The sequence below is a fragment of the Asterias amurensis genome, chromosome 13 (assembly GCF_032118995.1).
Source record: "Asterias amurensis chromosome 13, ASM3211899v1".
NCBI classification, from domain to species: domain Eukaryota; kingdom Metazoa; phylum Echinodermata; class Asteroidea; order Forcipulatida; family Asteriidae; genus Asterias; species Asterias amurensis.
In genome coordinates this window covers 14,705,520-14,722,339 of record NC_092660.1, presented here as the reverse complement: position 1 = coordinate 14,722,339, position 16,820 = coordinate 14,705,520, and the positions used below count along the sequence as shown (strand labels likewise).

Below are 16,820 nucleotides of genomic sequence, written 5' to 3'. Positions count from 1 at the left end.
TTCAGTATCCTGGTGTCTTACTGAAATATTTAATATCATAATTTTCAAATTAAATGGACATAATAGAATAAACTATTTACATTTACATATATTTGATAGTAATTAAAGTGCTTTTCTGCAAAGAGCGCAATAGTAACATTTTTATGGTCAAACATCTGAACATTGAACAAAATGTTAAAAGAAAATGTTTCAATAACTTTTTTTATACTAATATTAACTTATTGTCACATTTTCAAATGGATAAAAATCAAATTACGTGTTGATAATTTATCTTCAAGTCTTTATACTACTGCTTTAATTATCCGTAGTGCAACTGTATGCTTCATCTCGCAGTAACACATGCAAAAAAACAAAAACTTTTTTTTACTTTTGTTGTCAATGATAAAATGAAATTTAGTGAAATTTTGAAAAAAATCAATCTGACATTCATCATCTTAGATTTCAAGATTATGTCAATGAAAGATTTTCAAAGTGTGCGAGTGAGGTGGCAGGGAAGCCCCCTGCTCAGCCCCCTTGACGCCACCCCCATGAAATCAAAAGAGACACAAACTAATGATTTGATACATTACATGGGCAAACCCCTTAAAAAAATTGTTCATAAAAAAAAAAAATCACAATTTTATTTTTTTAACTTGCCGAGGCTTGTGAGATCTCAATAAAAGTCAAATTAATCAGTAATAATACACAACCACTGGATATCTCTCATGCCTTGCATGGCTATCTTGATAATTTCAGTTGAAACCAAATGACTGTATTTTACAGTATTCAAAGATTCAGAACCAAAAATTTTGTCCTGAAACTTTCAGGTTTTTGTTTAGACATTTTATTCTAGAAAAAGCCCCCATAAAGACAGTGACAACATTACCAATACTCCAATGTTCATAACAAAGCCATGTCTTTAAACAAAGTTAAAATAAATAAATAAAAAATACATGTATAATACAAATTAAACAACATTGTCACATAACTGTTTCGTTCAATTATAAATCGCTGTGTCACAACTTAGTAATATGATAACCACTTTAATGAAATTAATTTAAAATCCAACCTTATCTGTTCAAAAAGAAAAGCTCAGTTGGTATAAAAAAAGGTTCTTTAAAATGAATGAATAGCCAACTAAAACTTTCTTGATTTCTGTAATTATGTATCTAATCTTTCTGACTTCATTAACTTAAGCCTCATCAAATAGATTGGCAAAGACATAATTAAAATGATATAAAAGGAAGATAAACTAACAAATTAAATTTACAGATTTACTGTAATCATATCTATATAAAATGCCCTGTACACTTTGGTTAATTACTCAAAATAATTGCTAGAATAAAAAACAACTTGGAGAGATGTTGATAGCATCAAACATTGTGAGAAACGGCTCCCTCTGAGGTAACGGTAGTTTTTTGAGAAAGAGGTAATTTCTCACTTAAATATTAAAAAACTTCAGGCCTGAAGCCTTTTATTAGGCATCTGAAAGCACTCACAGTTGTGCAACAAGGGTGTTTTTTTCTTTTATTATTCTTTTCAAACTTCGATGACCAATTGAGCCCAAATTTTCACAGATTTGTTATTTTATGCATATTGGGATACACCAAGTGAGAACACTGGTCTTTGACAATTACCAAACGTGTCCAGTGCCTTTTATCAGAAAACATAGCATTTATTGGTATGATTTAGGTGCAAGGTTGGTAGATTAAGTTTGTATTCGTATTCCTTAGCTGCAAAAGCACATGCTGATCATAAACACACAGGCATGCATAAAACAGTTGTACATGAGCGAATAAGCAATGTTTTATCATCAGTAATTAAGAGTTACAAGTAGCCGTACTGCAAGAAACATGTCTCTCCATGGACACTCTTCTTACTAACGTTCCACTGGGTACGTATTCCCATTTAGGAAATACTGTTCACATTCATTCAGTAGCACCGATTCCTACTTGGGCCCCTAGTGCCAACTTCAATACTGCCCCATACTGCATCATCAACAAAAGGCCTTCTACTTGGGCTTTAGTCTTAACTTCAACACTACACCATGAATAACATACCAGACGTAATTCCTACTTGGGCATTAGTGTTAACTTCCAACACTACACCCTGAAGAACATCAGCAATAACAGGCCTGATTCCAACTTGGGTTTCAACACTTCACCCTGAAGAACATTAGCAATAACAGGCCTGATTCCAACTTGGGTTTTCAACACTACACCCTGAAGAACATTAGCAAAAACAGGCCTGATTCCAACTTGGGTTTTCAACACTTCACCCTGAGGAACATTAGCAATAACAGGCCTGATTCCAACTTGGGTTTTCAACACTACACCCTGAAGAACATTAGCAAAAACAGGCCTGATTCCAACTTGGGTTTTCAACACTACACCCTGAAGAACATCAGCAATAACAGGCCTGATTCCAACTTGGGTTTTCAACACTACACCCTAAAGAACATCAGCAAAAACAGGCCGATTCCCACTTGGGACCTGTCAAATTGCAGCAATGGTTCCTATTTGGGACATCTGTATCTCCTGATGTGGCCCAGCAGCACTGGGTCAATATGATGACTTCTTTCTTTATCTAATATGATTAAATAGATTCAAGACGGACTTGGATTCCTGTGAAGGGAAACATAAAATCAAAATAACATCAAAATAATATTAAGGAAAGTAAATCAAACTAGTTTTCGATCAGGAAAGCATAATATCAGAGAGTAAAATTTCTCTAATAATAAATAACTAAGTGTGCAACTTTCTACAAACCTTTGATGATCTTGATTTGCTGAAGACATTCCAGAACCTTAAAGTTTCATCCCCAGCTCCTGTTACTATGGCTTCCCCATCAGGAGATACAGCCTACAAAAACAAAGACAGGAACATCTTAAGAATCAATCTTAGAGTGCAAAACTTCCATGTAATATCAGTTCCTGGTCTTAGTTTCTTAACCCAACAGATTTGGAGATACGATAGTAATTATAGCTATGTTTAAGAATTTGTTAACAATACAATACCGCAAAATACATTACAAAACAATAAATTACAATAAAACTTTATTGTCCCTGTAAGGGTAATGCCTTTGGCACTTTATCTTAACATATAAAAACACACCAATATAAAATACCAACGTTACAAAAAGGGTTAAACGGTACAGTGGAGAAAGAGTAGGCCTAAATAGAAGGTTAAAAAGTGAGCCACAGAAAGATAAAAGGGCAGATACTGAAAAAAAATACATTGTACAACAACAGTAAAAAGGTATGACACCCACAATGGGGCTAGAACCTAAGTGGTTCACTGTTCCAGCTGGCCATTGTATAACTTAATGGCAGCCGGAACAAAGGAACTGCCATACCTGCCATCCAGTACAGCCTGCTGAATACCGATAATTTTGTTAGCATGTTTGACTGCTCTACCCAATTTTAAAACCCTTACAGCCCCAAATCCTTGGATTGACCTCTTGCACGATGCAGTATGCACCTCCCTACAACACACATCCACCAGGGGTTGATTTCACAAAGAGTTAGGGTCCTAGGAGATATAAAAAACATATGGCTCGAACTAAGTTAGTACGACAATGCGTCCTAACTCGAGATAAGACTAGTCTTAACTCTTTGTGAAATCCACCCCAGTTCCATCATTTTGGGAGTCATTTCCTATTGCCCTTTTCGAATCCAAGGCTTCAGATTTGGATTTGGCTCCAGGCTCTGTTCTCTCGTCTGAAGCCCTGAGCACGTACGCAAAGCATGCGCAAATGTCAAAACAACCATGGGGCCAAGCTAGCCAGAGCCGAATCTGCAGCCATCCGAAAAGGGCCCATGTGTACATTTTGGCTCCTAAAATGGCCGACAAGATTGGTGCATGTAAGTGTACTGCCACATTGAAGGATTCAGGAATAGGGCCGGTTGGCCCAAATAACAGTTGCTTAATCACAATTGGTCAATCATTTCAATCTTAAAAGAACATTACAGAATTGGTTTTGCTACCAAAACATTTGATGGCAGTGTAAGCACTTTATGTAATCCACCATATACATAAACTGACAAATCTGTAGAAGTTTGGGATCGATCGGCCATCCGGGTCACGAGAAAATAGTACAAAACCGATTACACATTTTGCATGACATTGATGCAAACAAAAAAATGAATAAAAGGCTCACTGAGCGATAAACTCCAAATGCGAAATTATATTATTTATTTCTCATCAAATATGACATTTCAGACAGAAATATCTCAAGGGATGTTTTCTGTTATCATCATCATTAGACCGTGTAAGTTTGATGTAAATCTGTGATCTTCACGATTTTGTTTCTGACCAATTCTGTAATGTTCCTTTAAGTTTTGTACTTCCACCTTCTACATGGAAGTGTCATTGCAGAGCGGATAAGAGCACCGAATTCAAACTCTGGTGTCTCGGTGCAGCAGAGTGTGGGTCGTGACACTTGTGTCCTTAAGCACAACCAAGACCAAAACCATTGCTTCATCCTTCGGATGGAACGTAAAGCCGTTGGTCCCGTGTATTGTGTAATGCACGTAAAAGAACCCAGTATACCTATCGGAAATAGAAGGGGTTTCAAAAACATAGCTCCACATACCTTGCAGGACAGAATATGGAGTTCTTTGATACACCCCTAGAGATGTGATAAAGCGCTATATAAGAACCTAGTATTATTATTAGTATGTGTAAGCTTGGGCGGTCCCTTCGGTTACCCGGTTCTACCCGGTTCCAAGTTGAAAACCGGACTTGCGGTTCCACTCTTCTGTGGAACCGGGTACCCGCTTTTGTCGGTTCCGATTTTAAAAGACCGAGTCCCAATTATAAAAGGCTCTGTGGAGCCGATCCTGCGACGAACCGGCTCTAGAAAATGAGGCTTGATGTTGAAAGCGGTGACCGCAGATACAGTGTGCAAAGGCTTCAAGCCGACATGAGTATCAACTATCACATGTGGCTGCTGCATACACAGTGCACACACATAGGCATCTTCTACAACCGCCACATGTATGCACATGTACATGTCATGCATATACATGTACATGTATAGACAGCACGTTGTGATTGGCTGCCGATATATCCATATTCATAAAAGCTAGCCCCGTGCACAAAACACACAGTGCTGTAGGTATGTATGTACAGGCATGTACAGGCATAGTACACTTGTATGTACAGAGACGACACACTGCATGCACTACGAATGTACTGCACTACGGATGTACTACACTACGGACATATGCTACACAACGATCATACTGCCGGCTAAATCAAAGACTTGTTTAAATCATAGAGTAAGGACAGAACAGGGAAAATAGGTGCTCGGTGGCACGATGTCTGATCATTGGGGTGGGTATTCTGGTATTTTCGTTAAAAATAGATCGGCTCCAATTGTGTGTGTGTGAGCTCGGAACCGATGTCTGATTAACTTGGTTATTTTCAGTTCAAATAGATCGGCTCATTTGTGTGTGTGTGTGAGCTCTGGACGGGCGGCTTATGTTTTTTATTGAATTGGAACCGGGTATGTCTCAGAACCGAGCTTTTTTTCGGAACCGGAACCGAGCCCCAAATTTCTGGAACCGCCCAAGCTTAGTACTTACCAGGTACAAGACTCTATAGGTATGCCCAGTTAGCTTGGCTACTTCTACCAATGATGGGTACTTCCACACCAGGATCTGATTCTGTGAATAACCATGTGTGCTCACCTGTAGCAGACAAACAATCAACGTACATAAACATTGATTACTTAGGATTAGGATTCCAACTGCCTCCAGCTATCAGGCAATGTCGGTGGTCTAGTTGGTAAGACACTGCTCTAGAATTGCAAGGGTCGTGGGTTCGAATCCCACCCGAGTAATATGCCTGTGATTTTCTTTCACAGAACTCGGGAGAGTACCGAGTATACAGTGCTTACACACATCAGTGCAGTTACACACATCAGTGCATATTTTTACGAGTTGAAACCTACGGTTCTTGTCAGAACCACCCCAACTCAATTAGAGATTATTATACACATATTGACTGGCAACAAGGTTACTAGTATACATCTATTCCCACGAGGGACTTTGAGTGACCAGAAGAGCGACATATTTCCCGAGGCCGAAGGCCGAGAGAAATGGGCCCTCTTCTGGTCACTCACAGGCCCGAGTGGGAATAGACTTACACTAGTTACCGAATTATGCCAGTCAATGTGTGTTTTATAACACAGCTCGATCTTAAATGTCAAATAAGAACAGAAAAAGGGGTTTTGTAGTTGTTGTTCAGGTTCAAGTCAAGAGAGGGCGCTGTTACCGCGGGCACTATATTCAAAGACTATTGCCCGCTCAGGTACTATTCCCGCAAAACACGCGCGCGCGATCACTAGCCTATATTAGTTCATCCCACGTGACTGTGTTTCAGCCAACCAGAATACAGAACGAGCAAGAGGTGAGTTATAACATTACATGGTGTTACCGCAAACCTTACTAGATCAAAATTCCACCATGAGAAGTTTCAAATGCTACTTATATATCACTCACCAATTCATTGTCATGTTTGGACCAGGCAAGATTGCAGACTTGTGAGCCTGTATCTACTGAGTTGAGTGGTTGTCCAGTTAACGTATTCCAGAAACGGATACATCGATCGGCCGTACCGCCCCCTGAGGCTAGTAGACCATGCTGATGGGGTGACCAAGCTATGGCTTTAACGGCAGCTAGATGTTCAGTGTATTGCTGCACTGGCGTTAGACTTGAGTTGTTCCAAACAAATAACTATCAATCAAAAACAGAAACAAACGGTTATTAACAACAGACACTTCAAAGGCACTGGAAACCTTTGGTAATTTGTCAAAGACCAGTATTCTCACTTGGTGTATCCCAACATATGCATAAAATAACAAATCTGTGAAATTTGCCTGAGACAAACATTATTTTAGCATGTACAGCGGATTTATGCGACTCTCCTAAAAACTTTGCTCTGTAATTTTGTTTTTCTTCAAAAACTTGACGACTAATGAGGCTGAAACTTCTGCAGGTTAATTATATTACATACATCTTCATTCACAATGAGTAGAGATTCATGTCATGGCCAAAAACTTGGCCAACAAAAGGTATCAAAACTATTTAATAATTAATAATTTTTTTTTTTTTTTGGGGGGGCAGCTCTTAGCTGCGAGTAAGGATGATCATCCTTACTCGCAGCTAAGAGCTGAATTGCGAAGGACGCGGCTACAACGTGTTCGAGAAGCAGGCATGCAAGGGCGCCTTTGGCAGCCAGCCATATCAACCCATTATGACCACGGAGCACAGCCAAAGATCCAAAGTGTTTGATTTTTGTTCCCAAGGGAGGAAGACCGGATAGTCAGGAAAACCCTCGTGGCACAGCAGAGAACCAACGCACAACTCAACTCACATATTGCCCTGGACGGGTATCGACCCAGGGTCACCTTGGTGAGAGGCGAGCACTTTACGCACAAGCCAACCATGCCACCCTGTAAGACCGAAATAACTAGCCTAGTGACCAGGTCATAATTTTACCTTATTATCGTTTCCTCCTGAGGCTAGATGTTGATGATCAGGTGACCATTTCAAGCCGCATACTTCTTGTCGATGCCCGGCAAGACGTCTCTCTGGGGTGGTCGGGGTGCGTACATCTCTCTGTAGAATCATTCGATCTCTACTACCTGATGATAACATGTCTGCATTCCATGCCAAAGCACCTGTAAATTCACACATTCACCATTAATAATAATTTTTACTTAATACAATGTAACAATTTATTCATCTGGCTGGAATCATCTGTCAGCTTGTCTTATTGTCAAGACGTTCATGTCCTTGTCCCGTCCAAGTGTGCCACAGGGAAAATTCTAAAAGCACTTTGTTTTTCAAGTTTTCCCCTACATATCCTTATTAATGTTAACAGTCTAAAGATCTTAAATTTGTAATATTGACGTTTCAATCCCTGTTTGTAGTCTGTAAGTAATGCTTTATTTGATACATCTGTTTGTTGTTGCCAGTCTTGGAATAAATATCTAAACCACTACTACTACTACTACTACTAATAATAAAAAGCTTAAAGGCATATTTAATGATGGTAACCATGTCACCTGTATATATGATTTCAAATGGGTCATCCTCAAAAAGTACAATCTGTACACAATCAAAGTACAAAGTAAGAAACAACATTGCAAGAAGAAGGCAATAAAAAGTTGGATTAAATTGCAAAGCACAAACATTAAAAAGGGCAAGCAATGATAACACCAAAAAAAAAAAAAAAAAAAGTTTTTAAAAACGCTAGTTAACAAAGAAAACAGCACGACAATGGTGGAAACACATGGTAAATTTGTTAAAACCTCCAAGTTTAATAACAGAGTAAATAAATAACAGCACACACTTCAAAAACCAGTCCAGCCAGAACAGCCCAAATCAGTCGTTCCAGGCCACACTTTGCCAAAAATCGGTCAAACGTGGCCAAAAATGAAAAACCAATGCTTCCCTGACGTAAACGTAGCCCTTAATTTCAATTCTAAGAATAATATCCACTTCTAACCTCTCATACACAACAGTAATGTATACAATCTTTCATATGAGGCCATGTCAATGTTTACTAGAGCATCCAAAGTTACACACTGCTATGAAAATCATGAAAGCAAAACAACAACAAAAACAAGCAAACCAGAAAATAAAACAAGGAAGTATACAAATAAAATAACAGTCGGTACTGAAAACAAAATATGGCTTTTATAATACGGAAAGTCTGAAATCCGCCACAAGGTGGAAGAATCTCACCCCTGAATGAACCATCGGTATGACAACTGATGATCAAACTTACCTACTCTTGCCGAGTGACCTTTAAGTGTGTTGACCCGCTTCTGGGTAGACGAGTCCCATACTTGTACCAGTCCCTTATGTGTTCCTACAGCAACTAAATTGCCCTGTAATAAATAGCACAACACTTGTGTATAAGAAGGCTGCGGCATATTAATTTGATATTAAATTATTGGAAGGAGGCATTTTGTCTGAAAAGTTTGCAAACCCCTTCCTCGTTTCAAAGAAACCAAGAGGTGCACTTTCTTCTTCTTCTTCTTCTTATTTGTTGTTATTACTTATTTGGCAATTTCAGATACAAAAACAAAGTTACAAATAGTTAATGCGTAAAATGTACTATTTGAACCAATACAGACTAATTGCTTAACAAGCTCAACCACGGCCCAATTTCATAGAGCTGCTTAAGCTGAGAATACTGCTAAAAAAATCCCTGCTTAGCAATTTTAAGCAGGATACCAGTCACAAGTTGTACGTGTGGCATGGTGTTTTGGCAGGTCACCTTTTTCTGGTTAGCATAATTCGGTTTTGCTTAGTTTATTTTTTGTGCTGAAGCAACTGTATGAAATTTGGCCCAGAAAATAATGAACATGTAGAAAATCAAATTCAACATTCATTCTCAATGCAAGTATCGTGCGTATCAAAAAACGAGAAAACAAGACAAAGACCAAAATATTATCTTCTGAAATCAAATATTCTTTTTCAATTCTAGTTATAAAAAAACCTTCAAACTAAAAAGAATTACAGCAGTATATTATCAAAACAATTTCAATTTTTTAGTTCAATTAATATGTTAAAATTAACATTATTACAAAGTTTAGACAAAGATGCTTATTTGATTCTCAATGATTCTGTAAAACATGCAATGTGAATTGCAAGTTGCAAAATGAATTGCAAGTCACGCACAGATGTGTGCAACACTAAGATAAGTCTAAATATACAATGAATGTTAGTTGAGCAAATTTCTTAAATGTTTCAAAGTAACCAGCAAATGAGGTAAAGTCTTATTCTACGGTTTTCTTTTGTTGAGTTTTACTCACAGCAGCTAGCTGAAACACAGTATATAAATTATAATCAAAGAGTCAGTCTTACCCTTTCATTCCAAGATACCGATGTCACTGTATCACCGTCCACTGATAAATCACACAGTCTAGTTACCTGTAATCAAATTAACACAAACAGTTATTGTTTTATGTGGTATTGTGGTATAACTTGTGCAATTCTACATTTTAATATTTTATATGTTGCTGTACAATAGGAATGTAAATTTCATGTATTATTTATATACTTGACGAATAAACCATTCAATTCAATTCAATTCAATTAAGGGTTAAAGTTTAGTCATATCTCATTAACATACAGATAACTAGGTGGGTCCAGGAATGGGCATATGTAACATTTTAAAAATAATATAATAACTAGTTCTTATGTAGCACATTTTAAAATAACAGTGTCAATGCGCTTTATATTAGTGCCCTGCTCGTTAGACCAATAACATTCATTTAATCTATCAACACTCCCTGGGGAGTACACAGCCCAAGCTGCCATGCGCTCAGAAGGCTTCTTCATACACAATATCAACCTCTACCCTCGCAGGTACCAATATATACCCCTGGGTGGAGAGAACAATAATAGTATGAAGCATCTTGCTCAAAGACACACATGGCAGGACTGGGATTTGAACCCACACTCTGATGACTGAACCACCAGAACATGATTTCAATGCTCTAAACCACTCGGCCATGAGACCCAAATAGCTGTCTGCTTCAAATCTTTCAGTATGTCATGTAGGTTAAGTGATGAAATGTTTAAAATGCGCTATAGATATGAGCGCTATCCAAGAAGCCACTATCACTGTTAATCCATGTGACTTCAAGTCAAACATCTCAGCTTATATCGCTCAGGAAAAATTCTTGGTTCAACCCCAAAAATCATTTCAAAATTTACCCAGTCAGTTTCCCTTGTAAGTTGTGGTTTATATTGACATCTGAAACAAAAAGTCGCATCCCCTCAAGGTGATCCCCTGGCTGCCGCTTCCCAGGTTGTATCGTAATTTGGGTGTGATCCCTGGCTACACGGCAGTTAACGGAAGTATGGCTTCTGACTGGCAACCCCGAACAAAGATATTGACAAAATAGGGACACCGCCAACATAGGGCTAGATAGCTCAGTTGGTAGAGCGCCGGCACGTTAATCCGGAGGTCGTTGGTTCAAATCCCACTCTAGTCAATTCTTTGTTCAACCCCAAAAATCTTTTGAGAAAAAAAAACAGTGAGTAAGAGTGTTATAGGTTACAGTCTAATATACCTGACTTGTACATGCACTCCATAGATAGACACAGGTTCCCAGACCAACACTCAGGATATTCGTTGAGGACCAATCAACCAGATTAAGATAGAAGTCATCTTGTAGCTCCGGAGCATCCAGCACCTTGAAGGGAATCTTGGATATCTTACGCATTGGTTTACGAGGTGATAGTAAAAGCTTTTGGCTGAAACAAAAAACACAATCAAAGTTGTTAACACAAAACATGCATATTGACCCCTTGCACGCACGTCACACGCGGCGACTGTGCCACGCTCACCATTTTGGTGGTCCATAGGTTTACGTGTAAACGCCGCGTCGTCTAAAATGCGCTCTTCACTTAATAACGCACAGTGGCATTGCCCACCAATATGGTGGTTCCAAGATTAATCTGATGATGACGTCGGGTGAATTGGGTCAATATCAGATGCGAGTGGACCATATAATAAATAAGGTACGCATATCATCTGCTCAGAACTATAAGCAGGCCTGTATGCTTCGATTTTGAAAGGGCAAGGGCACCTAGGCATTTTCTCCTTGATACTAGGGCACCCTATGAGGAAATTGTAAATTTCTACTGCAGCATTTCAAGACACCAAGGCAATGACCGGGTGCATGGAGGCAATCACCTTCGTTGCCTCTGTGAAGTAGCAGACCTGTATAAGCTCATTAATGGCAATATCATTCACGTAATGATCAAAGGGTCCTTAAATGAAAAATGCATATAAAGTACAACAAGTCAAAAGTCTTTGGGAAACTTTTGAAGGGGCACCCAGGTCAATACAAGGGAAACAGAGGCAATGGCCTTAGTGCCCTCTGTTAAACTCCAGGCTTTTTAGTCCATGATTTACTAATACACAACACAAGGATCTATTTTGTGACCTACCTTTTACTTCCTACAGGTGACAGTGAATATGATGAAGAGTCTTCACTCTTAGCCACGCTGGGTCTCTTGGATTGGACGCTATACTGGAATAGATTTCTCTTGGCCTTCTGTGGGCTAACCATCCGCCTATCTTCACACTGTGGGTCTTTAATCTTATCGATGTTAGCTCCAAGAAGCTCGTTCTTCAGGAGACAGTGGTAGGCTAGCATGTCTGTAGCTGCAAGTATAACCAATTGTACAATACATAATTTATGTCATCCAAAATATTGATTTCATTTTCAACTGATACATTTTGATCACAGCAGTGACTACACTTTTATTGACAAACTGTCCGCTCAGAACTATATGGTCATTAATGGAAATTTCAAATACGTAACAATCAAAAGGACTATATTAGTTCATCCCATGTGACCGTGTTTCAGCCAACCAGAATACAGAACAAGCAAGAGGTGTGTTATAATGTAAGTTATTTATTCAAGTCATAAATTAAGGCAATGTTATTAATAAAAATTAATTGAAAATAACAAAAACAATATTTATAACAAAATAATGAATTATTTATCAAATTAATTGAAAATAAGGAAAAAACGATACTTGCACTTACCCTTACCTTTGCTGGTATCAGTCTCATCTTTAGGTCTTCTTGTTGCCGTCGGTAACTCTTCATTCTGCTCTTGAATTGAGTTAAATCCAACATACCAGTTGGTCCCTGCACGACTTGGAATGAATCTACGCACATTAGAAATATTACTGTCAATTATCACACCTGTCATAAAGACAAAATTCAATTGTGCTTGTGCGCTCAATTTACACCAGGTTTCCAAGGTTTTTTTTGTAAACCAGGGTAAAGGTGAAGCTGATTTGTACCTTACCTGCACAAGAATGTAAAAGGGTGAACCAAGAGCTCATTTTTCAAAATAAATACAATTTAAAGAAAGGTGACCGAAGTTTCTTAGCAAATCTTTTCCCATGCCTGGTTACCCGACCGATCCTTACTTAGCACCGCGACCCTAAACTTTTTATTTAAAAAAATTATCTTTTACTTGAAAATTTTTCTTTTTGGGAAATACATCTGACACAATCGTACCTCCATATCTGGCAACATCTCCTGCAAACCTGAAGTGAGTAAAAATAATACTTAAGAGGACCTTGATGCATTTTTCAAGCACCTTTTTTGTCAGTCAATGTTTTTGGGAGATAAAGCTAATTGGGTAAGTAGGGCATTTTAACACAATTGATAAACATATCACAAAAAGAAGAAAAAAAGTAGGAATTTTTTTTTTTTTTAGTTTCTGACCTTCCGCCACTATTGTAAAATGACAAGTAACAGAAAGCAGAACATTAACTTCTTTTTTTTTTTTTTGAGGGGGGGGTCTTACTTACCTGTCGCTGTATCTGTCTTTATTAGGGGATGCAGCTTGACCAGGAGACAACGGCTTTAAAGAATAACAAATACAATCAGCATTATAAGTAACACATACAATTGCAATTACCCAACCTCAAGTTTGATTAACAATACTGTGTTGCAAAATCAATTCAATCGTGTGGAGACACTGTCAAGCATGGTTCATACTTCCTGCGAAAGCGAACTGAATTAAAAAGTTACAGCTCTTTTTTCGCTGCGAATGTTTCGCTGGAGTCAAGTAATGCTAGTTATTTGTCGCAAATGTGTGACGTCACAATTCGTATCACATTCGCATGAATAATAAACCGGGCTCAAGTCCAGAAAAGTTTCCAGATAGATAGATTGCATTTATTGTCCACATTTAAAAAAATATATATATTTGATTTACTTTTACAAATGGGTAACAAAATTACAATGAAATACAAAAATATGTAGGCGTAGAGTAAAACAAGCAATATAAGGACAAGCATTAAATACGAAGGAAAAAAAATATGTACAGGCAAGTACAAAGAACAACAAAACTACATTAAAAACTACCATAAACAAAATAAAAGATACAACAGCACCTCAAAAGATAAAAAGAAACAAATGAAGGATTCAACTTGTTAAAAAACAGTTTAGAAATGATTGTCAGTTACTTACTGTTAATATCGGTGAGCCCACAGATCCTTGGCCATTCTGCTGACTAAGAAGTCGTTTCTCATAGTCTTGATTCATCTTGCTTTATTATAAAAGTTCTTGTATTGTTCCGATCTAGCAAGAGTCCATGTTGACTGTTAAGAGAACACAGCTAGCTGAATGCTTGTCAGGGTTTGATCAATTGTTTATCTGGTTCTGAAGGTGATTACATGTATGCCAAGCTGGTTACTGGCAATACTTGAGTTGAGATGGCATGACTAATTACACCAGCGATGCTAAATGTACCTGTAAAATTTGGATTAAATAGGACAAAATGTTACAACATTTGAATTTTAGTGGTGGATTTTTAGAGTGGTCCGACAGGCCTGAAATGACACGCAATCCACGGAGGCCATGGCCCCTGGTCTGCGCCTTGGTGCCCCTTTAAAAAAAATTCCCATTGACTTAAAGATTTTCCAATTAAAAGTGCACAGATTTACAAATAACTTACAGGGTTTACAGAAGGTAATGGTGAAAGACTTCTCTTGAAATATTATTCCATGAAATGATTATTCCATGAAATGATTTACTTTTGAGAAAACACTAAAACAATTATCAATTCTCGATATTGAGAATTACAGATTTATTTTAAACACATGTCATGACACGGCGAAACGTGCGGAAACAAGGGTGGGTTTCCCTGTTATTTTCTCCCGACTCCGGTGACCGATTGAGCCTAAAATGTTCAGGCCTGTGCTGTGTGCTTTGTTTTTGAAAGGGCAAGGGCGCCAAGGCATTTTCTCTTTGGCAAAGGGCACCCGATGAGGAAATTGTAAATTCCTACTAGAGCATTTCAAGGGCACCAAGGCAATGGCAAGGGGCAACGGAGGCAATCGCCTTCGTTGCCTCCGTGAAGTATCAGGCCTGCAGGTTTGTTATTTAATATACAAGTTGTGGTACAGGAAGTGTCACTGTTCTGTTGGCCTTGGACAGTACTGATTACCATAAGTGTCCAATGGCTTTAATTTTTTTTTAAGTACACTTTTGACGAGTCCACAAATAAAAAGTCATCCCTCACAAAGTCGCCCCCACCGCCCCACACTGCTTTATTCGTTTCACTGTACTGAATCCTGTGTGATTAATGATTGGGTTGACTGTGTACATGACAGAATAAATAAAGTGAACGAATATAGTCACACTGACAAAAAGTTCAGGAATATGGGTCTGAATAACTTATTCAAATGTATTTACTTTTTTTATTTATTAAAAATTGTTTTTAAATTTAATTGAAAAGCAATTTCAATTTTCATGAAACTCAAAATGTAAACCAATCTATTCTCCAATTTCAATGATGAAGAAGAAACCGTTTGTTTACATTTTGATTGAATAACGTATATTTTTATCTTTATTTAAACTCGCTTTAGTAAGTTAAAACTAAAAAAAACTTTTAAAAAAACATTGCTTTGGCCTTTGTTTTATTTTCCAAATATTTGCTTTTAAAATATGGGCTACTTATTTGAAATGGTCGACTTTGCTGGGGGCAAGTAGACTGGTTTAAATTTCTCATTCTTACCATCATAAAGCAACATGCAAAGAAAAAAGGAAAAGTTTCCGCATGGCGCCACCACTTTTTCATTCGAAATAAAATAATATAGTATCTAATTTACCTGATTGATATATCCCTTTTTGTAAAAATGAGTGAAAAAGTGGTGGCGCCATACGGAAAGTTATCCAGAAAAAACATAACTTCCCAAGCAATGCCAAAGCAATGGAATTGAACACAAAATTTGCACAGGGCGACAGCGCAATTCGGTGATTAAAGCATGATTCAAGCGAGTGCGACCCCCCAAAAAATGATTATGTTGGGCGATACTTACACTCAGTTACACTTACGGATGAGCTCCAACAAGCTATTTTGCATATAAACGATTCATATACCTCTTGTGTTGTAGATTTTCCTTCCTAAATAAATAGAACGACTTGTTGTAAAATGTTGTATTGAGTGTTGTGTTTTTTGACAAAGCGAATTTTAAAAACAAACATGGCGTCTAACTGGAACTAGTCTAAACAAAACTAAACCTTTGAGGGCGCACTTTATGGTTCTTACAGTATACAGAGAGGGCGCTGTGCGTCCTTTTAATGAGGCTTTTTTCAAAACCTCGGCGGCCCCGAATCTCCGGATAGAGCTCCGAATCTGAACTTGACCACGCGGCCATGGAGGCAGTACACTGCATGGAGGTGATGTGACCGAGTCTGGATTTCATGTGATAATGCATGATTTGTACACGGCTAATGGCAAACACAACATAATAACAACATTGGTTTAGATTAGGCCCTGTCGTGATGTTTACCCTTAAAGGGACACACCGGCTCACCGTTTACGCTATTTAGGGGTGTAAAATCATAAATAATGTTTTTATAGATGGTTGCTGTAAAAAAAATCATCAAAATGTCACGTATTTAGCGAAAAATGTTTTAAAAAACCCAAAGCGGCCATGTTACAAGCTTCCGTTACACGGACTCTTTAAATGTGAATCTTACGTTTGATTTTTCACCACTATTTACATTTGTAGCGATAATTTGAATACATGATCTTTTTCGTCAATTATTCGTAAATAATTTTGTAAAAAAAAGATTTAAATTTGGTTATGTAAAAAACGTTTAGACGGCTGAAAGTAAAACTAGCCCGGAAGGTCACGTGATTGTTTGTACCACTTTTTGGTTAGAACAATCACGAGACCTGCGTCTTTGTCTTAAAATGCTCAAAAACGGCTAAATTTGATGGGTTTTTTTAAGGACTGTTCTTCTTCATTCCTGGAAGACTGTTGAAGTCACATC

At 37.9% G+C, this 16,820-nt stretch overlaps 1 protein-coding gene across 4 annotated transcripts; it reads right to left on the bottom strand.

Annotated features, from left to right (window-relative positions):
- Positions 1-16,029, bottom strand: LOC139946523 (fizzy-related protein homolog). 4 transcript variants are annotated; one of them, XR_011787258.1, is made up of 14 exons: positions 15,860-16,029; positions 14,007-14,288; positions 13,343-13,395; positions 12,564-12,688; positions 11,960-12,176; positions 11,077-11,260; positions 9,863-9,928; positions 8,778-8,880; positions 7,484-7,665; positions 6,485-6,718; positions 5,567-5,671; positions 2,748-2,840; positions 2,170-2,603; positions 1-2,113 (listed from the first exon to the last, which is right to left on the bottom strand). XR_011787258.1 is itself a non-coding variant. In XM_071944208.1 (13 exons), the coding sequence occupies exons 2-13, from the start codon at positions 14,079-14,081 to the stop codon at positions 2,562-2,564; spliced, it is 1,479 nt and encodes a 492-aa protein (XP_071800309.1). In that variant the 5' UTR covers positions 14,082-14,288; positions 15,860-16,029; the 3' UTR covers positions 1-2,561. The 4 variants fall into 4 exon arrangements, 3 of the variants coding, with proteins under 3 accessions (XP_071800309.1, XP_071800311.1, XP_071800310.1); XM_071944208.1 differs by having other exon boundaries at positions 1-2,603; XM_071944210.1 differs by having other exon boundaries at positions 1-2,603; positions 12,570-12,688.
- Positions 16,030-16,820: the final 791 nt, after the last annotated feature.

Coding starts and splice junctions, on each gene's coding strand:
- LOC139946523 (XM_071944208.1), bottom strand. CDS start 14,081: ATGAATCAAGACTATGAGAAACGACTTCTTAGTCAGCAGAATGGCCAA. Junction 7,666..8,777: donor AGGTCACTCGGCAAGAGTAG/GTAAGTTTGATC, acceptor GTGAATTTACAG/GTGCTTTGGCATGGAATGCA. Junction 2,604..2,747: donor GCAAATCAAGATCATCAAAG/GTTTGTAGAAAG, acceptor TTCCCTTCACAG/GAATCCAAGTCCGTCTTGAA.